The 22,253-nt window shown below is 52.0% G+C and overlaps 1 protein-coding gene across 1 annotated transcript in view; it reads left to right on the top strand.

Moving 5' to 3' along the window:
• The window catches only part of EFL1 (elongation factor like GTPase 1), a 106,946-nt gene that overhangs the window by 59,395 nt on the left and 25,298 nt on the right, over positions 1-22,253 (top strand). The window contains exon 11 of the mRNA XM_030317243.1: positions 18,499-18,630. Within this exon, the coding sequence (XP_030173103.1) occupies positions 18,499-18,630 (132 nt within the window). The remainder of the gene's footprint in view (positions 1-18,498; positions 18,631-22,253) is intronic.

Raw genomic sequence — 22,253 nt, 5'->3', positions numbered from 1 at the left:
CTCCTGACTTTGTAGCCGCTTGGCGGGCTTCTCATCCACCTGACTCTGCCTTGTTCTTGTCCCAGGGCCTCACGTGAAAAAACCGCATTTCCCTGTTTTCATGATACATGTATTTTGGCGGTGGATCATTTCACCTCGTTTCATCCAAAAATCCTTTATCTTTCAACCCCCGAGGAATTGGGGAGTCTGGAATTTTCATCCTCTCCCTTACAATCCACCTAGCTTCCATTTTCTTCTAGAAGGTGGCGGGGGGGGGGGGTGTGGCAGGGGGATTCCCCGAACAACAGGAGGGGCACACGGGGCTGGAGGAGGTGCTGGGGGGGGGGTGTGCACCACCCCATGTCAGTTGCTGTCCGCCCCACGTGGGAACACGGGCGTGGTTTGTGGCCGGGGGGCCTGCCGGCGGGTCTGGCTGGGCCCCGATTTGAGGTGCGGTGCCTCCGACGGGAGGAGGTGGCCGGCACTCAGGAAGTCTACTGGCCCGGAGGTGGGTGCGAGCTCAGCGCTTCCCACGCCAGCCTCATCATCGCAGGCGCTCGTCTGGCCCGGTGTTTGATAACTTGGTTGAAACTAACGCCCCTCCGTCACTCTGTGAGGTTCCCGGGAGTGTTGCAGTCCTGGCTGGAACTTTCCGGAGCCCTGCTCCTGTGGGTCCCGGGACCTGGGGTGGCCGCGCAGCAGCTGGCCTTTGCAGGGCAGGCGTTTATAACGACCCTTTGCTAACGGTGTCGAAGGCGAAGTCTCAAGATTCAAAAGGATTATTAAGCACTGGTGATAATGACAGTGGGGACCCCGAGTCCCTGTTCTTGGCCTCCGTTCTGGCCTCGTTCACGTGTCCCGTCACCTCGGAGCCCTGCAGCGCCACAGCCCCACGGAAAGTAGCCGGGACCCGGGGCGGGACCGCAGGGCCGCTTCCCCCCGAAAGGTGAGCCCCTCGTTAATAACGTGTCCTCCGGGGCTCCTGACGTGACCTGACGTTCTCCCTCTGGGCGGGTGTCCCGGTGCTGTGCACTTTTTAGGGAACCCTGTGCTCGGTTTTGTTTCAGCCTTGGCTTCAGTCACTGCCTCAGAAGTGGGGCCAGCTGCCAGCTGACCCTGGCCACAAACAGAGAACAAGGGGCCTATTGTAAACCAGTGATCATACTCGCGAGGCTAGAGATGCAGTGCCTCCGAGCCACAGAGTACGTTTTCCTGGACCGTCCTTGGAGCGTTGTTATTGCTGCGTTTCTTCCAGCTCCTGCTATCAGATTTAGGGAGGGCGGGTGCGGCTTTGCCACACCCGTTCTCCTCAGCTGGCCTCTGGGGCCGTCCGTGGGGCGGGGGAGAGGGGACCGGACCCGGGGGCAGTGACCGCTAACAGCGAGGGGCCCCCGGGGGTGGGGGGATGACCCCGCAGCGTAATGAGATCAGCTGACTGAAGGAGCCATGAGAGCGGCTTCCAAAGAAAGCAACCTCATGGCCACCTCGACTCTTCCCGCCACCCCCGCTGCCTGGACAGGTGGGCGGACCCCCGGGCGTGGGCAGCACCTGCAGTTAGGAAGGAAACCAAGCTTGTGTTAAGGGCAAAATCATTACAAAATGTGATTATCAGCCTTTCTTTCTCCCCACATTTGAGAAATCGATGCTCCTGGCTCCTTAGTATTCAGCCCGAGGGCGTGTGCGGTAGAATGCCCGGGACAGGTCCTCAGCTCAGCCGTTGCCCCCACAGACCCGGGCCTCCCATGGGCCATCACCGCCAGCCCTCTTTCCTGCTGTGGGACCCCTCCGTCCTGCGGACTTCATCATTGCCTCTGTGTCCAGTGCCTTTGGAAAGATGCCCTCGGGGCGCCTGGGCGGCTCAGTCGGTTGAGCGTCCGACTTCGGCTCAGGTCATGATCTCACGGGTCATGATCTCACGGTTCGTGGGTTCGAGCCCCGCGTCGGGCTCTGTGCTGTCAGCACGGAGCCTGCTTGGGATTCTCCCTCCCTCCCTCCCTCCCTCTCTCTCCCTCTCTCTGTCTCTCTTTCTCAAAATGAGTAAATAAACATAAAGAAAAATGCCCCGTGCCGGAGGGGCTCGGCCCGGACATACCGGGGAACCCGGCCTCCCTCCCACTTGCTTGTCTGCAAGCTCACTTCACCCCACGTTCTGGCTCCTTGTCCTTTGTCCCCGTAAAATGTGACTTCCCAGCGGCTGGCCGTCCCCTCCTCCCTCTGGACGCACTCAGTTTGTCTCACCTTTCTTAATGGAATGATGCGTCACCTGCGGGTGGCCATCGTGGGGACCCGTGACTTGGTGAGCCGGCACCGTGCTTCGCCGAAGAAAACCTGAGGGGGAGGGAGCAGCTTCCTCAGACTCCGGCTCACAGCGGCCCCGCGGGCGGCACCAGCCAGACACCTCTGTCACGCAGCTAACTGCGAGGCCTGTACCCGGAGGAGGGAGCTGGAAGTTTCTAGGGGGTTTCCGTGGAAACGGAAGTGTTGGGGAAGACATGGTAGCGAAAGGCTTGTGTTCTTCCAGCAAGTGAGAGCGGAGGCAGTGGTGTCCCTCGGAAGAAGGTGACAGAATCCAGCACAGGCCAGCCAGCAGGGGCCTGACGGGAGGCGACGTACGAACGCCCCCCGTAGATGTTCGCGATGAAGGAGTGAGTCCCCACACACGCTCACAGAGCCAGAGGCCCCTCGTCAGGGAGGTGAGCTGCTGTGACCTGTCATCTCAGATGACAGAGGCTTTAAAAACTGTTTTCCTGGGGCGCCTGGGTGGCTCGGTCGGTTAAGCGTCCGACTTCAGCTCAGGTCATGATCTCACAGTTCGTGGGTTTGAGCCCCACATCAGGCCCTGTGCTGACAGCTCAGAGCCTGGAACCTGCTTCGGATTCTGTGTCTCCCCCTCTCTCTGCCCCTCCCCTATTCATGATGTCTCTTTCTCTCTCTCTTTCAAAAATAAATAAACATTGGGGCGCCTGGGTGGCGCAGTCGGTTAAGCGTCCGACTTCAGCCAGGTCACGATCTCGCGGTCCGTGAGTTCGAGCCCCGCGTCAGGCTCTGGGCTGATGGCTCAGAGCCTGGAGCCTGTTTCCGATTCTGTGTCTCCCTCTCTCTCTGCCCCTCCCCCGTTCATGCTCTGTCTCTCTCTGTCCCAAAAATAAATAAAACGTTGAAAAAAAAAAAAATCAAAAATAAATAAACATAAAAAAATTTTTTTTTAAATAATAAAAATTGTTTTCCTGGACTTGTGTGCAAAATGCAGAAGTACAAATTAAGTCAGGTCTTACTAGTCACCTGGTCACTTTATCGCAGTCCGTTAAATCCGGGACCGAATCCTGTGCTGAGTCTCTGTAGAGTGGGCTATTTGTGAACGGAACGGAAACCTGCTGATGGAATCGTAAGACCTTGGGTGTCAAGACTGCCTGAACTTGGGATATCATTTTGTGCATTCCGTATTCTTTGGGAAGGGCCGACTGTAGGAATCTTGTTGTTTTTATGTTTACTCTTTTGAGAGAGAGAGTGGGGGTGGTAAAGGAGAGAGAGAGAGAGAGAGAGAGAGAGAGAGAGAGATCTTAAGCAGGCTACACATGCCATGCAGAGCCCGACATGGGGCTCGATCTCATGATCCTGGGATCATGACTTGAGCCAAAATGAAGAGTCGGACGCTCAACCGACGGAGCCCCCCAGGCACCCCTCGTTGATGTCCTCGACAGTCCGGTGTGCCCGTGTACCGTGTGTATCTTCTTCGTGCATACACCCGCGTGTTGCAGGCAAATCTCCCCGAGTCTCGTGATTCATGCTGTTCTACTCTAGTCCGTTGTTTTATCAGCATATATGCTTGGATGTTTTATTAGTGCTGTATCCTAGAATCTGTTCTCACCTTCCGATTTACTATATTCTTTTCACGGCTCAATAAACTTTATGAATGGACCTCAAGTTTTTTAAACCATTCCCTTTCCGATGGGTAATGGATCATGGCTTTTCCTGTTTCAGAGAATGCCGTACTGACCATCACTGCATTTGTGTTGTGTTGTTGTTGTTGTTGTTGTTTGTTTGTTTGTTTTGCCAGTTTAATCAGTTACCTCTTCATTTTAATCAACATTTAACACAAATGCTCATTCGTTTATTTAGCAGATATCTGCTGAGGGCCTGCTGGGTGCCAGGTGTGGCCCTTCTGGTGTGTGTCCGGGTGGAGAGGCAGTGAGGCTATAGTTGGGGGGGGGGGGGGGGAGATGGGAGCCGGGAATAGCGGTCCCAGCACAACCAAGTGGTGTTCGATGCGCCTGAGCTGGTGGTGTTGCCTGTGGAGGGTGTGAGCTGTTGGGGGAGACGGGGCTGGTGTTCTGTCCCAGTTTCTATCCCTGATCAGGCTTCAGTTGTCAAGGCCCTTCTCCCCTCCAAGGTTTCAGCTGATGTTCGTGTTAAAGCATCTTCTGTGTATGAAGCTGTTTGCAGATAGGGCCTTTGTCCAGCCCTCTGCTCCCTAAGGACGGTCCTGGGTGTAGACACCGGCGTCTCTGGGCGTGACCGCTTCACCCCCTCCGCCCCGCGTACCGCGTTCCTGACCCTGTGTGCTCCCGGTCGTGCGGGAGGGTGGGTGGCCCCCTGCCTCGTCCTCTCCACCATCTCCTTCCTTTCTTCTCATGCTCTACCAGAGTGGTCATTTTTACTCTTCCTTTGGTGGAGGAAACTACAGGAGCAAGGTTTTCAGTGATTCTGGAAAGGAGCAGAGATGTTATGACTATTTATTGTCCTTGGAAAAATAGAGCTCATCTATCCGAATATATTGCAGAACGAGGGCACAGAGGGAAAAGCCATGGCCTGGGTCGGGAACCTTGGGCTGTCACCAGGACTGTACCTTGGGATCGGCCTTTCTCCACTGTACCCCTCAGATTCCTCGTCTGTAAAACGGATGGGCTCTGAGAACTTGCTGGAGTTGACAGTTTATGTTAAGTCAAGGGCATTGCTACTTTATAAGCAAACTATGAAAGTTTGCAGAACTTTAAGGAAGGCCCTGATATCTAAAGCGGTGACGGTTTTGCCGACGAGACGCCTTTACCGGCCGAACTGGTGATATTGGATCTGGAAACCTGGCCGCTCCCAGATCCCCTGCTGCCCTCCTTTCTGCCACCTGAGCTGCATATCGTGAGCCCTTTTCTTCGTGTAGGATAGTAACTCGGGCAGTAAACTGCCAGGGTCAGCCTCAGCACGGACCGCATTGACTTCTGGGGTTCGGATGTGTTCGGATGTGGGTCATTTCCAAGTGGCTGGTAGAACGGGCCCTTGAGGACGACTGAGGTGCTTCCTGGAAGGAAACCCTCCTAAGGAATAGGAAAGTACACACAACAGAGAATCTAGGAACGAAGCCTTAGTCTCTGGAGGGAGGAACCTTTTGGCCCAGGCCCGTTGCTCCCGTGACCACAACCTTTGGAACGTAAGGGTACGAGCTGCAAGAGTTGACCTCTGTGAGACGTTCGGTCGCGGGTGGCGTCTCAAAGCACCTAACAGAGCAGAGCACCCAGAGAGCCCCGCACAGTCTTGGCACTTTCACAGCGCCAGTGCCTGAGTGTCTGTGGCAAGGGTGAGCTCTCGGGCCCTTGAGGAACAGCCCCAGAGAGGCGGGCGGACAGGTCCCAAAGGAGGCCCTGTCGCGACTGGTGCCAGGGAGCCGGCGGGAACTGGTTGTGGCTAATCTGGCCTCCCTGGTAGGCCTGGCTGGGAAGCCCTGAGAGAATGGTTTGCACGGGTCCGTCCTCTGACGCCTCCTTCGTAGACGCTGCATCAGCACTTGTGCTCTGTGGAGTTCTTTGGCTTGCGACAGGTTTCACCAAGGACAGGGCCTGGTGGTACGTGCGGAAGGGTACTTGTGGCCGTCTGAGGAGACGCACCAAGCGCTCCGGTAGAGTAAAGGTTTTCCTGACATCCCTTTGTAGGGGTCTCCTGTTTGGGGCCAGTTAGAAGTGACAGTCTCACCTCCCAGCATATTTCTGGGGTCTTTGTGAAGAGGCTCCCAAGGCCACCGTGGACCGTATTATGGAAATAATCGACTCGAGACGACTGTCACGTTATTTTGCCGACCTACTTTTCACAGCACTCTTTCTCTTTTCCTTAGAACTGGCGTGCACTCCCCATGATGTAAGTGGGATCATTTTACTCTAACGGTGGTTAGATTTCAGCACTGCTAGTTGGTAAGGGCGGAAGCAGGCGCTCAGAAATTCTTTGTGTGAAGTGTTGGATGTTTTCTGTAGATAAAGGCAGCGGTGGAGAATTATGTGATGTTTGCTAGAATTGTTTTGTTTCCCTGAAAAATGAAGGAGACCAAAAACCAAAGAATAGTTTTCGAAACCATTTGGAGCATCTTCCAGTGCGGATTTAAAAGGACCCGCCTCTGAACAAACCGCAGAGTGGCAGGAACCAGAGGACAGACAGATGCCCGCAGCCAGGAGGGGACAGGCTGCGCTGTTTGCGGTCAGGGCGCGATTTGTCACGGACAGACAGTGTTCAGAAGAGTCCACGTAAGATCGCTGCTGTGGAAGACACATTTCATCAGTCACCAGACCACGTGGTGGGAAGACACAAGGAGACCAGCCACGTGCTCTTTCCTTTGCTGCCAATTCCGCCTTGAAGGCTCGGAAACGGTTTACCTTTATTACCTGCAGGTAACGGCGCCTCTGAAAGACTCGGGAGCACTTGAGGTGGCCACGTAGCCGTGTAATTTGTGTCGGGTAACGTTTTTAAGTACGTCTCGTTTGATGCGTAGCAGGCGTATGCCAGCCTTAAACCACAGGTTGGCAGATTTTCCCACACTGAACACGTGCCAGTGTCCCCAGCCTCTGGATTTGGAAACACAGCATAACTGGCATCCCTCCATTTCTTGCCCCCCCTCTGCTCCCCCCCCCCCCAAGGGTGGCCCCCACCCTGGCTTCTGATGTCACGGATCTGCTGTACCTGTCCTCAAGCTTGATATAAGCCGAATCACGGAGAGTGTACTCGTGGGTCAGGCTTCTCTCGTTCAGCGTCCCGGCTGTGAGACTCCCCCGCGTCACTGCGTGGTCGTGACCTGTTCATTCTCTTCGCCGTCCCGTGTGTCCACCACCGCTTCTCCGCTCTTCCGGCGGGGGACGTGGAGTTTGTTGCCAGTGTTTGGCTATTATGAATGTTGTTGCCTTGAGGATTCCCGTGCACGTCTTGTCCTGCGTATTTGAACACAGGAAACGTGTGCTGGAAGAGGAGCTGCTGTGTCGTAGGGTAGGCGTTTGTGCAGCCTTAGTGAGCGGACCGATTCGCGCCTCCCCAGGAGTTTGCTAAAAATTCCGGCTGCTCCGTATCTTGGCCAACGTTTATTTTTGTTTTTCTTTTATTTGAGCCTTTCTGGTGTGTATGGAGTAGTATCTTGTATTGGTTTCCCTGATGACCCGCGAAATTCAGCTCCTTTTCATTTATTTATTGACCGTTGATTTTTGCCCATCTATGAAATGCCTGTTAAGTGTTTACCCACTCTTTCTAAAATTCTCTGAGTTCTTTTACATTGATTTGTAGGCATACTTTATATATTCTGCATTCAAGTCCCTGGTTGGATGTATTTATTGGAGATATTTTCTCTGACTCAGAGAGTTACCTTCTGCTCTCTAACGGTGTCTTTTGATGAACCACAGCTCTTAATTTTAATATAGTGTAATATTTATTAATTTTTCATGACCAGTGCTTTTTCTGTCCTGTTTAAGAAATCTGCTTACTCCAAAGTCATGAAGACTGTGGCATTCTTCTGTAAGCATTTCAGTTTTATTTATGATATTTAGATTCGTGATCCTCTTGAAATTGGCCTTTGTGAGATGGTGTGGGTGGGACTCAGATGTTCTGTGGAAACAGTAGCAACTCCACTCTACTGGACCCTCCGCGCATGTGCTGCCCCCTGTGCTGTAAGTCCGATTATACGGCTTACGTTCATTTGATCCTGTTGATGGCAGCTCTTTAAAAACAAAAACAAAAACGAAAAATCCTCAGAAGTTCTTGTAGCTTGCGTCTAACAACTTTTTATGGTAAAAATTATGTTTTTTATTTAAAAATGGCCACACGTAATTTTAAGCCTAATACCATTACAGTTTTCATTTTTACTTATCTTTCTCTTGATTTAATATCTTGATTTGCATATCATCGTTTCTTCGTAGAATTTTATATTCTGCTTTATCTGCGTCTAAGTAAGTAGGTCTTCGGAAGTTCGGTTTGTAGCAGCCGTGTGGTATCTTATCGACAGGGACAGTGTGTTAGCCTGCTGCCTGGAGTTTAGGGCACTCTTACTTAGAGCGATGACAGCTGTCCCCGTAGACGTCTTACTGAGCTGTCATTGCACAAGGGGGCCGCAATTGAGAATCAACAGACCGTCTTGGGCCCCATCCTTACTTTCGCTTCTTCTAAAGCTGAGTCTCCACTACTCCAGCCTCTGTTCCAGATACCTTGGTCCTTTTTAAGGGGTCGATACAGTACTAACCTATTGCTTTCATTTATTATAAAACTAAAACCCTTAACTACTACAACGTAAGCCTCGCTGATATTTAAAGTGATATATTCTTACCTCATTCATCCGTGATCAGTCCCTAGTAACAACGCCTTTGAGAGCCGTAGGAGCTGGCCAGGGTACTGGCTTGGATTAAAATGACCTGCGTTTGCTTCAAATCTAGTTAACATTCTGATACTGTTTCTTTCTCCTCTTCCGAATTACATTTCATCCGTAGGCTCTGGTATGAAGCGAGTTGTATCTATGCGCTGGTAACTGTGCCTCATCAGGATGCTACTACGGACCAGTAGTCTCAAACAGCTCAAGCTCCAAGGCTCAGGGTTTGGAATAAACTACCAGCAGTCATGTGGCCGACTTTTCCAAATGCTCCCAGGGCGCTCACGGTAACAAAGTGTGAGAAACTTGAACGTGGGGTCTCGGGCTTCGTTTCCTTCTCCTCCATGGTGCTCAGCACCGACCTCTAAACCTAAGCAGTCGGTAGATCTTTGATGACCTCGATCTAAGAAGCACAGGAATTATATGGAACCTTCCTTCAGCAACTGTTTTGAGATCTACTCTTAAATAAACCCCAGTATATTAGGTTGTAAGGTTCCATAGGCCCGTCCAGATTCTGTAATTGCTTCATTGACTTTGAAGAAAATACTAACCATTAATAGGCCATCATTACATATGGTAGAGGACACAGGGGTCCTGTCAGGCGACGTGGGCCCACATCTAGTGCCAGGATGGCCTGTGAGGGGATCTTCCGTGGAACTGAGAGTGAACGGGGCCTTCAGTCTAAGGCTGGCAGAGCCCTCACTCTCAGAACCTCGGTCAACCTCAAGAAACATTCCAGCTCCCTATCAGATAGGAATCCAAGAGTCCCTCTGCGGACACGAGGCACCAGAGAAATCCAAGTGTGGCAGTCCAGAGGTGAGGGCACAGTTCCAGCTTCTAGGGCCTAAATGGACCAATGCAGGTATAATACACGTGCAGGATAATGCCAGCGTTCATTGCTGTGTGGTCATTCCAGCAGTGCAAGCGTCCAAGGCACAGAAGGAACCGAAAGGCTTGAAAATGCTCCCGTTTGGCTATACTGACGGCATAATCAAGTCAGCCCCTTGCGGTCGCCGTGGACGTGAGCCTGCAGATGTGGCTGCATGCAGATGGATGGCACCGATGGCGCAGGGGCCGTGAGCGGCTGTCACAGTAAAGTGGCGAACAGCTCATTTGCAGAGCAGGCTTCCTGGAAATTCAGCGTATGTGAAATTGTGAAGAAAGTACTTCATCATTAAAACGGAGTTAGGTTTCAGCTCGGATCCTCGTAAATAGTCTCGTCCAGCAGAGTGCGCAGAAGCCGCATGACCCGGGAGACTTTTCTACATGTTGCAAGTCCCTGGTCCCTGGCCCTGCCCGCCGAATGCCAGCGGCAGGCCCCAGCTAGACACGCCCCCTCTGGTGACCGGATTGCCTACATTTGTAGCACTGCTTGTGGGATGCTGTCAGTACATCCCTGCCCGTGGTCAACACCGTTCGGGACACGTGACTGGAAATCACACCGGCGGGTTGCACTGGCTGAGCGTGCACAATTGTTCTCCTGCGTGCTCGTGACAATCGTGCCATCTCCAGGGCAGGACATCTTTGCCAGTCCGTGGCTTTTTCAGACAAACACCAATTCTGTTGGTGCGAAAAACTATCTCATTGTTTTGATTTCCGTTTACATGGTTAATTTTTTAGGTTAAGGTTCTTTTTTATATGTTTTCTGACTACTTAGGGCTTCCTTTCCTTTCAGTGTCTTTTCTTAGAACTGCCTATGTTCTTCACTTGTGTTGCTCAGTGGGTTGCCTGTTTGTCTCATTGATCTGTACCAGCTCTTTCTATATGATGCTTGCTAATCCTTTGTCTGCTTTAAACATTGAGAACATCTGTTTTGTAACTTTTTTTTTTTCCAGGTAGGCTTCATGCCCAGCAACAGGGCTCGAACTCACAATCCTGTGATCAACAGTCAGGTGCTTACCTGACTGAGCCACTCAGGTGGCCCCTGTCGCTTTTAATCTTGTGCATATTTGTGATACAGTTTCTATCACATAGTAGGAAGAAGTTACCGGCCTTTAGTGTAGCATCCTTTGACTTGTGCTTTCAACTTGTATGTTTCACGTTTAGGGCTTTGATCCTCGTGAAATTTATTTATTTTTTTTTAATTTTTTTTTTAATTTTTTTTTTTAATTTTTTTTTTCAACGTTTTTATTTATTTTTGGGACAGAGAGAGACAGAGCATGAATTGGGGAGGGGCAGAGAGAGAGGGAGACACAGAATCGGAAACAGGCTCCAGGCTCTGAGCCATCTGCCCAGAGCCTGACGCGGGGCTCGAACTCACGGACCGCGAGATGGTGACCTGGCTGAAGTCGGACGCTTAACCGACTGCGCCACCCAGGCGCCCCTGAAATTTATTTTTCTACGTGGCGTGTGGCAGACGGACATGTGTTATTTTTCCACTTCATCAGCTGGTCGTTGCAGTGGCGTTCGCCCAGTAGTCCCTCCCTTCCCCCACCGTTGTCCCTTGCTCACGTCCGGGTTCCCACAGAGGCGTTTCTGGGCTCTCATTCATTGTCACTGGTGTGGAGTCAGACACCCAGCATGGCTGTGCTGTCTGCACACTTGTTACTTTCTCAAGGAAGGAGGTAGGAACCGACCCTTGTGAATTTGTCGTTAACCCCACCCACAGTGCATGGCTCGGGGCGCCCTGCTCTGGTTTCACGGCACATTCAGGTTGTCCTTCCCTTTCCTTCTCCGATCACTTCAGTCAGAATCTGCCGTGCACTGGCGATGAAGGTGCCATTTCACAAAGAAATGAGTCCTCTTCCTCTTCCTGCTCTTAATTGGAAATATTTCGAGTTGAAAAGTAAGAGAAATCCAGTCATAACTTCCTGGTTGTAGAAAGCCATATCTCTTTCCTTTCTTTCTTTTTTTTTTTTTTTAATTTTTTTTTTTTTAATTTTTTTTTTCAACGTTTTTATTTATTTTTGGGACAGAGAGAAACAGAGCATGAACGGGGGAGGGGCAGAGAGAGAGGGAGACACAGAATCGGAAACAGGCTCCAGGCTCTGAGCCATCAGCCCAGAGCCTGACGCGGGGCTCGAACTCACAGACCGCGAGATCGTGACCTGGCTGAAGTCGGACGCTTAACCGACTGCGCCACCCAGGCGCCCCTTTTTTTTTTAACCTTAAGACAAATTTCCAGCATTGTTTTAAACTGTACAAGGCATTTTATGCTTCTTCTGTGGCAACCTTTGTTTCCCCATTTAATTAAATCATTTGAGTGGGAATGCATATCTTGGAGCATCACATAAAACTGTGTATACTGTGTAAATTTAGGTCAGTGGGACAGGATACAAAGCTCATGCATGGATCTAATTACGAATACGAATTTATGCTTTAAAGGAAGTTATTACAGCCTTCTTTACAATTGACTAGTTAATAGTGTGTATATAAAATTTAATAACAATTCATGTCATACACCAGGAAAAACCCTAAACTGATTAACAACTTCTAATAAAAGAGCAGCACAGCCGTGCCCGTGGTAACCACGGCTGCCCACGCTTGCACTGACCGCGTGCTGACTCTGTGCCTGGGACTCAGACACTCTCCTTCTCAGGCTCACATGTCCCCGTACCCGCACGTGCTGCGTGTGTGTGGTGTGCGTGTGGAAACTAAGACTTGGGAGAACTTAGGTAGCTGGAATAAGGCTTGAGCCAGAGGTAAACTTCCGTGCCTCCGATTCGGGATCCGACGTAACAGGACCGCGTGCTGACCGGACGGAAGAACCAGTGGCAGGTGCAGGGTCCCAGAGAAGTGGAAATAACGGGGGGGACACGTCTCTGCAGTCGTGCTTGCCCCGCCAGGGCCGCTGCAGGTCGTGACCGGTCCCTCACCGGCCTCCGCTGGTGCCCTTCTCCCACCCCCATGCCAGCCTCTGTGTCTTCCGGGAACAGACCTCGTGTTTACTAGGTACGACGTTTATCGCAGCGTATGGTCACACGGGTCCTCCTGTGTCCCCCTCCGGAGTCTCAGCTCTGAGGACAGCACTGTGCTCGTGTTGACTCGTTCATTGAAGGCACTTGATGAAGTGTCTGTGGGTGCCCCCGCCCTCAAACTGGAATCAGTGAAGAACCAACAGAAGGTTGAAGAAATATTTGTCAGTCCTTTGAAAGCACAGCTTTGTAAGCTTTCAAGCCTAGACACCAAACAGGAAAGGCTCAGAAAAGGTACTAGAGAGGAAAAGTAGACGCAGAATAAAAGGAGCAGCTCTAGTCCGGAGGAAGGACTGTGAGTTAAAGTGTGTAGGACATAAAGAACGAACACGGCAATGGGAACAGTGAGCCCGAGAGAAGGGCTCACAAGTGCTCTGAACAGGAATCACAGCGTCGTCGTCCATGGCCGAGATGGGGATCCTCGCCTCGCCTCCCCCCGCTTCCCCCACGTCCCCTCCTCCTGGCTCCGAAGTGGCCACCAGGGCTCGCAGCTCTGCCTCAGTTCTCACCCTTGCGCGGCCGTCCCCGGAAAGTCCACGGCACGGTGACCACGTCCGCTGATGCTCTGTCTCTGTTACGTCCAGCCTCACGCACGTTTGGCCCCCGCTGTGCCGTTACCCCGTGCGGCGGGTGGTCCAAAGCCCCTGGGCCCCCAAGCTCTGCGGCCCTCTGTGCTGGGTCCCCCCGCCATCCCTTTCTCATCTATTTCTGCTCCACTAGGAAACGTTATTTTATTATTTTTAAATTAATTTATTAAGTGCTACCTCCTTTCCCCCAGGCTGGCCTCTGGAGACCCTTCGGTTTACTTGCTTTGAGGTGGAACCTGGGGCAGCACCAAGTGCCCGGGTCGGTTTCCAGGCCCGAGATGGAATCTCTTCCACTATTTCGATCCCAGACCTCCCGGCCGTGGGAGTTCCCTGAGCCCACGGGAGTGGGGGCGATCTGGCTCCCTGAGGACTCTTTCTTGGGGCATAAATCGAGACTGCACAGTGTCACCTTTACCTGGTGCAGGACACTGCAGGACAGGTTCCTCCCTGTTCCCTAATACAGACAAAGACAGCAAGCCTACACATCTCAAAAAATATGTTTACTTTGTCTCCTTACTGTAGTCTCTCCCGAGAAAGGGCCCCAGGTCTTAGTACAACCTGCCTGAGAACTAGTATTAACTGATGATGAGCTCCATCTGTCCCTCTGAGAAGGAAACCGTTCCGACCCGGTGGTGTCACTGCTGGAAGGCTCTTCCCCAGGGCCTCCTCTGACACCGGGAAGCTAAGGGGCGTTGATCTGACGGACTTGTTGAGCACACCGCAGAAACTCGGCCGGTCCCCCGGAAACCTTCGCCAGGCAATATTGGTCTACTTTGGAGCTGTTTATTAGCCAGACAAGCCTGGAAAAGGCCTAGATTATATCTTATATTTATGTTTTACACTCATGTACCTACCTGCCTACCTGCGTCCGTGACAAGTTACGAAGCGTGTGGATCCCCTGGGATACCCTCCGTAGTTGAGTCCAAGGGGGGCAGAATCTGAGTTTGCGGTAAGATACAGAATAAGAACCGAAAACTTTAGGTCGAGGATATGGGCTGCTTTGGTAATCCAGAGGCAGAAGGACCTAGATTTGAAGGTGGTCTTCCAAAACCAGTGGTTCTCTAGATTTGCACCACCCTCGGAACCCGTCCTTGAAAAGCAAATGTTTTTATCCAGGTGATCCTTGAACAACACACGTGTGAACCGCGTGGGTCCGCCTATACGTGGATTTTTTTCAGTCAGTGAAGTCCAGTACTGTCAATATATTTTCTTTTCCTCATGATTTTCTCAGTAGCATTTTATTTCTCTAGCTTACTGTATTGTACGAATGCAGTATGGAATACGTGTGACACACAGAACCCATGTAAATCAGCTATGTTATCGGGAAGGCTTCCAGTTAACAGCAGGAGTTAACAGTTAGGAGTTAAGCTTTGGGGGAATCAAAGTGAATTTTCAACTGCACGGGGTCAGTGCCCCTGAACCCCGTGTTCAAGCATCAGCGGCTCTTGTCTGAATCCTCATGTCCCTTCTGAGGTCGTGTTCACTGCTCACACAGGCCTGAGGCTCCGTGGGCGTACGTGGTGTGTAACTTGTGTCCACTGTGAAGATTTAAAGGGATCTGTTAACTCAGGTGTATTAAACAGATTAAGAGGAACCAGTTGATGGTTCTTGAGAAGTAATATTAAAGTTGGGTTGGAACGTTGGCAGTTAGGGACCATACGCCAGCTAGAGCACTAACATTTTGCCACGTTGTTATTGTTCTCTTGTATTCAGATACTAATTTTTAAACCAGCGTAGAAAGCGCACTTTCAGAATCCAGATGTCCCTGAAGATAGTAATGCTGTCCTCCATCCAGACAGCAACGGGCCGTCCGCAGGAAGCAGTGTTAGAATTAAGTGACGGTTTCACCGTCTTCCTGCTGCCAGTGTGAGCTCATCGTGGAGCCATTCAGCCTGTGCACTGGGAGCTGGTCGGAATAGAAGAACGTCGTCCACAGGGGGCCGGTCCATCTCTCAGGCCCCACGGAGTATTTCCGGTGTCAGATCGTAAAAGAGGACACGTAAACGATGCTCCTCAATATTGTTTCTGGAATACTGTTTAAAGGGAAGCCTTAGAGAGAGCCTGGAAAAAAGCTGGGGCTCGACAGCATTTATAACATGCTGATTTTCTGAGTAAGAAGAATTTGAAGGGAGTGGCACGCAGCCTGGCACGGGCCTGGGACGCGGTGCAGGAGGGCCGCGTGTCCCCCGCCCCGCAGCCAGCGGCCACACGCTCGCGCATCTGAGTGCACTTGTACAGGGAGGAATTAGGACCAGAGAGGACTTGGATCGTTGATGTTCAGCCACACAGCAGTTACCGGTGTTTGCACAGAACTGAGCTAGAATTTTGGGTGTTTAGTGCATTGCTTTTACCCCATATTCCTGTTTTCTCAGCCTATTTTCTCTCTTTTGCTTACATCACGTGCCCTTTTTTGATAAACATTAAAAAAAAAAAAAAGCTTGTACTCTCTCCAGTCCTTCAACCAAATCAATGCCATGCTAATTTCTGATTTTGTTTTTCTGAACTGTCACTTCTGTCCCAGAAATTCTGAGATGATTCTCTTGAGTGAACATGTCCCTTACCGATCCCCCCCCCCGCCACCACACACACACACACACACACACACACACACACACCCCGCCAGTCCATAAAATGCTTTAGCAAATGTGCTTTCTGTGAAGGAGCTGTTCCCCCATGATTGTCATTGTGACTAAAGCAACCAGAGTAGAAGTTAGCAGATAAAAAGTTACGGACATTATAGCAGTAAGTTATGTGTGCCTGTGGAAGGGGTGGGGGGCGGGGAGGGAGAAATCTAGCGAAGTGAAAACAGTGACAGTCTTACGATGGCGTGACTCTGGGTACACTTGTCTTTTTTCAGAATTATACTTGATATCATTTTATAACAGAAAAGCTTTTAAAAATTGTGTTTTGCATGAGTATCCAGTCATACGCTTACTAATTATCTGATAGTATTTCAGGAAATTCTCAAAGTGATTTTTTTTTTAAATCATTTCTTTGTGATTCACCCAAGTAACCTTAATGGTCCCTTTCCTGGATTTCGAGATTATATATATATGTTTTTTAATATTTATTTATTTTTGAGAGAAGAGACGGAGCAAGAGCATGAGCGGGGAAGGAGCAGAGAGAGAGGGAGACACAGAATCCGAAACAGGCTCCAGGCTCTGAGCTGTCAGCACAGAGCCCGACGCGGGGCTTGAACTCACAAACCCTGAGATCATGACCTGAGCTGAAGTCGGACGCTCAACCGACTGAGCCACCCAGGCACCCCGAGATTATATTTTAAAACAAGTAATAATGGTGCCATGTACAGGTGGTGGATTTTTGACTGTCTTTAGAGCATTGCTTTTTCTATAAATTCTTTTTTTTAAGTGTTTATTTTTGAGAGAGAGAGAGAGGGAGGGAGGGAGAGAGAGAGAGAGAGAGAGAGAGAGAGAGAGAGAGAGAATGAGCGGGGTAGGGGCAGAGAGAGGAGAAGACACAGAATCCAAAGCAGGCTCCAGGCTCCCGAGCTGTCAGCACAGAGCTGACATAAACTGTGAGATCGTGACCTGAGCCGAAGTCAGATGCTTAATTGACTGAACCACCCAGACGCCCCTGTAGAAATTGTATAATTATAATCCTATTCACAAATCTGGACATACCTAAGTAGCAAGAGTAGATTTGGTAATTTGAATAGCAAAATGTCGAGCAGAAGTTCAATGTTCACAGTGTGCTGACCACGTGCAGCCTGCATCCTCGTGATGCACAGGAAGGAGCGGGATCCGCCTCTTCGGTGAAGGCACGTGCTGTGCGTGCAGGAAGGACACGTGCACTGGTCAGAGGTCAAAAGCAGGATGGGTGAGGTTTGGAGGGAATATTTACTTCGGGGGAGGGGGAGTCTCCCAACCCCTGGCCCCATGGGAGATGATGTTATTTCTAGTAGACTTGGTGGGAACTCGGCCAGACCCACATCTGTGGGTCTTACCAGTGGGGGAGGGCAGCAAAGCTGTGGCCGGTGTAGACCTTTCTCTGTGCTGGGCCAAGAAGCACAGTAATGAGAAATGGATACCTTGACTGAATAAATGCACGGGATGCACAGGGACCAGACCTAGTACCTTGGAAATGTCAGTCTGGAGAGGGTCCCCTGCACACGAAAGGTCTAGAAATCATGTCATGAGCTGAACAGTTAGAGGAGCTAGTGATGTTTAGCGTGAGGCAGAAAAGGCTTCAGAGGGTCTGACAAATGCCGTCAAAGTCCCAGGGGTGCCTGGTGAAAGTGGAAGCAGGTCTTGTGTGCACCCTGGGCACTGTCCTAACGCATCTGGAGGTTGGAGATCGGGGGTAGATGGGTTGGAGCTCTCCCTTGAGGCGGGGAGGGAGTGGGTGAGTTCTGGATGCTTTCAGCAGGGCGGGGGGCGTCGCCCAGGCTTCCCCACCATGTGCTCACACTACGAGACCTCTCAGCTGCCTTTAGGTTGTGTGCCGGAAGCTTCTGTGTCAGTTCGCCTCCACCAGGCTGAGCGTCCGGTCGTGCGGCGTCCCGTCCTCCGGTGCCTACCTGACGTCCGTGTGTCGGCCCAAGGAGCAGTGCCGTTTCCTGTCCTCAGTGGTTTCTGAGCCCAGCATAAAGTGCTGGTCAGGGGTCCCTGCCCCCGTCTCCTGTGCCACCTTCCTCTTGAGCGACAGCCTCCCCTCCCGTGCCCTCCTCAATCTTTAACCCCAAAGCACGGAAACGGCCCTTGTGCGTGTCACTTAATTCATTCCAAAGTGTTGTCTGCTCTTCCTCTGGACGTGAGGCTCCATGCGCCCCCTTTAACCCTCCCGTGGGGCATTCTCCCCCATCTGCTCGAAGACAGATACCCCCTGGGCAGTCTTATGCAGCCACCCCTGGGAGCCTGCAGTGGGACGGGGACAGGAGAAGGGGCAGGTGTGGGGAACCGATGTCCTTTTCTAAAACTGGGGTACTGTGAAGGGTGGTTTGGGTCAGGAACGCCACAGCAAACTCAAACTTGAAGTCTCTAAATGCCCTTGACCCCTGTGTAAGTATTTGGGAAAAGAGAGGATTCCAGTAGAGACCCCTCTTCGTCAAATCAACGTATTTTGAAAACCAGGAGTTATGAGAAATAATTAGTATTTTCAGACACACGTATCTGGACATGATCGCTTCTGGGGTCAGAGTAGGTACGTGTTAGCCCAGTTTGCAGTGACCGCACGAGCTGCGCATCTGGAAAACAGGAACCAGCAGAACGCCCGTGTTCCTCACGGCAACCAGATAGCATCCAGAGGTGCAAAACCTGCGTGAGGCTCTGCCTCGTTCCCTGCGACATTTCTGAGTGTTTCCCTCTGTGACCTACGTTCTGGGTCGGTGTTCTTATTTTTCTGACGTAAATTCAGAATTTATCATCCTTCGTTGACCGCGTGCATCTTTTCCTCCCTGCAGGCATAGGGGGCCTTCAGGACTTCGTGCTGAAGTCGGCGACACTGTGTAGCTCGCCGTCCTGCCCACCATTCGTTCCGCTCAACTTCGAAGCCACGCCTATCGTGAGGGTCGCCGTGGAGCCCAAGCACCCAAGTAAGAGGACCTCGTTTTTAAAAGCCCGTGACGTCCTTCCCGCTTTCGAAATGCGTGTATTTCACGCTTGATTCCCCACGATTTGTGTCAACAGTGCCGTGGATTTTCATTCCGGGTGTGTAACAGAAGAGAGCTTCGCAGGCCGGAGGCCCTCGCAGACCAGCTGCTTTTCCAAGGGGGTCGAACCTCCGTCCTGGGAACACGGTGTATTTAGGCTCCTTTGCCTTCCGGGGAAACCGTGTCCTTTGTGGCAGAGATGAGGTCATCTCCTTCCCCCCATGACCCTGGCACAGGCTCAGCAGAGCTCATGTTTTATGTGATTGGTTAGGATCTTAGACTCTTACCCCAAACTTTTTGGTTCCAAATCCATCATACTCTCTTGGCTCTAGGTTCGCTAGATTATCTGGACGCCGGGCGTGTCCTGTCTCTTTGGAAAGCACTTCCTGCCCCACCCAGTATACCAGACCGTGTCTTTACTAGTGTTTAGTCTTTGGTTTGTGCCATTTGCCTGACCAGGCCTCAGTAACTCTTGTGTTTTGCTTCCCGTGACATCGCTAAGCCCGCATTCCCTGTGACTTTGGTGTTCCCAGGGCGTAGTGGTCGTCGGGGGAGAATCTCCAGAGTGTGCTCTAAGGGGAGCGGAGGGCAGGTGTCGTAACATGGTGGTTCTCTGCGGACATCTGTGGCGCCCTCATTGCCCTTGCCCGTCTACACCCCATCTCGCCCCAGAGCCGGGGCCTCCCGCAGGCTTGTCTCTGCCTCAAGTTCTAAGAGACATCCTCAGCATCGAGGGTCCCTGGGAGCCTAGAGCAGACACTCGGAGGACGGCATCTCTGACCTGTGGGCTCAGTCCCGGTAAGCAGCCATCTTGGTTGGGCCCCAGAGACAGCCCTCTTCCCGGCGGTCACCGTAGACCGCCAGTGCTGGTTCGCTGCATGGACTGACCCTGTTCTTGATGAGGCCTGCTTCCTCTCCAGGGGCTCTCCAGGCCCTGGCCCCTCACGGTTGGCTCTTCTCTTGTGCCGGCGTGGCTCCGGCCGTCGCCGGCTGCCTCCAGCCCTGAGAAGTACGCACAGTAGGAGAAAGTTCCGTTTTACTGCAGTTGTGACACTTGAGTCTGGCAACTGCGGTTTCTTCTTCGGCATTTCTAGTATTTCTGGCTTCTTCTCTGTTCCATTTAGACCTAAATTTTTAAACCCGAGATCAAAGAAATAATTGCTAATCGAAACCAAAATGTTTTTGTAGAAATTTCTCATTTTTGGAGTGTGCCTGTCGGCCGCGTGCAGCCCTGGGCTGGAATCCCCGCTGGGGAGCGGCCGGGCCGGAGGGGCCCAGCCGGCTCCCTTCCCGTCCCGCGGCCGACTGTCTGGTCTCCTGCCCGTCGGCGAGGCCGTGCGGTGACGGGAGACGCGGGAGGGTCGCGCCGAGGCCCGTTTTCCTCGCGTGCTCCGTCGCGAGTTCCTCAGCCGTGTGGGAAACAAACCAGCGTGGGCGCCTGGGCGGCTCAGTCGGTTAAGCAACGACTTCGGCTCAGGTCATGATCTGGTTCACGGGTTCAAGCCCCACGTCGGGCTCTGTGCTGGCAGCTCGGAGCTCGGAGCCTGCGTTGGATTCTGTGTCTCCCTCTCTCTCTGCCCCTCCCCCACTGGCCCTCTGTCTCTCTCTCTCTCTCTCTCTCAAATATAAGTAAACATTGAAAAAAATTTAAAGAAAAACAAACTGACACGGTTAGAAGGGACAACGGTTTTCTTAATAATTTTAGGAAGCGTGGCTCCTTTCCCACCCGAGTGTGCAGCTTGTGCCGGACTCACGTGCACGTGCCTGGCCAGGTGGCCACAGCGCCAGCGCCCGGTGTCGGAGTTGCCCCCTCGTTCCGTCTGGCACCTCCGTGTGCGCGGGGGACGTCTGGGGTGCTTCTCGGAACCCTGTCCTCGTTCCCGCCAGCCCCCGTGAGCCCTGGGGGGCGGTTACTGTGCGGCCCCTCCCCCCGCGGGTCCCGTGTCAGCGGACTGCGGGCAGAGCGCCCTCCTGTGGCCGGATTTCCTGGCCCCGCCCCCGTGAGCGCACCCTGTGTCCCGCGCCCTCTTCACCCCCTCGCGCCGCGGCCCCGGCCGGCTCGCCTGCAGCACCCCCCCCCCCCCCTTGCTCACCTTGCCGTGTGAACACACGCCTTTCCACTTGGCTCTCATTTCCGAGACCGGGGTCACAGTACCATGGTGGCCACCCCTCTGTTCTGTGTCCCCGGGACAGAGAAGCGGAGGTGTCCCAAAGCCAGGATTGCTTCCCTCATCATAGATCCTTGCCACACACTAAGGATTTCACGTTGATTGGTTTATTTAATCCCCTCAGTAGCCTTATGCAGTTTTTTATCCTCATCTTCTCAGAGGTAAACTGAGGCTTAGAGAAGATAATGCTTGCCCAAGGCCTGCAGTTAGTGGTCGGTGTCCCGCAGCGTACCGCCAGTCCAGGACACCGAGCGCCTCCTGTGGCCCGGCCTGGGGAGTCACACAGCACTGGGCTTGCTCTGCCGTCCACACGCCCCACCCCCACCCCGGCCAGACCACCAGGAGGGCGCTGCCCCAGGGGGTGTGCATGCCAGGAGGGAGGTCGTCCGGCCCTCCCTGGTGGAGGTGGCTGCCGTTGTAACACTTCATTGTGTTCGCAAGTTTTCTCCTAGGGGTCGGTGGTGCAGCCGTCCAAGGTGTGCATGTAGTGTCCCTTGACCAGTGGCTCTTCCCCTGGGAAGGGCACCTGACAGACCGTGTGGCCCAAATGGGACAGGTGCATCGTGGGCCGCCTTTGCTCGGTCACCGTGTCCGCGTAAAACCCCCATTTAGCAGTTGATACACAAAGGTTTTGTTGAAACCCAGATAGTGAATATTTTTCATGATCTCACTTTTTTTAGATTAAAAGATGTTGACTTTTTTTCATCTTTAGTAGATCATTTGGAAGATTTTTAAACAGGTTAGGAAAATCAGCGTCCAGATTTTAAGAGGTTTAATTAGATGCCGTTTCTGGCAACAAAATGACTATCATCGTAAATAAACATTTTCAAACATCCGATTTCAAAATGTCTCCACATTCCAAATTTTGTTTGGAAAAACTTTCTTCTTTGCTCGTTGTTCGGCTCTCACCTTTACCATGGAGAGAGAGATTTTAACGGTGTGTGCCTTTTTTGTTATTTTTAAGGAATTTGTAATTGAGCCAATGGGGAGCTGGCAAAAAGCTTTTTCGTTTATTATTTTTATTGTTCTCTCTGTGCCATATGTTATTCATGTTATCAGTGGTCTTTTTGCAGGAATCTTTTCAAACCAGGTGAAGTTAGTTAACACGGATAATCTCTGTAAACCCGCTTAATTAGGCAGAGGAGAACCACAGGATGCCGGAAAGGAACAGAAAAGACGGCCTGTCAACCCACGCTCAGTGGGGTCCCACTCTGTCTTCCCTCCGAGTCCACGCACCCACGTGTGGCTCGTCACTGCCTGACGCGTGCGGGTGCTGGCACCCTCCCGCAGGCTTCAAACCAGTGACTTTGACACAAGCTCTTGGCTTCTCTACCCGCCTCCTCCTCTTTAAAACAAGAACGGTACTCATCCCGGCCACACAGTTAATGAATTCATACC

This window comes from Lynx canadensis, chromosome B3 (genome assembly GCF_007474595.2).
Source record: "Lynx canadensis isolate LIC74 chromosome B3, mLynCan4.pri.v2, whole genome shotgun sequence".
Lineage (NCBI taxonomy): Eukaryota > Metazoa > Chordata > Mammalia > Carnivora > Felidae > Lynx > Lynx canadensis.
Note: the sequence above shows the minus strand (reverse complement) of the source record. Positions and strands in the feature narration are given on the sequence as shown.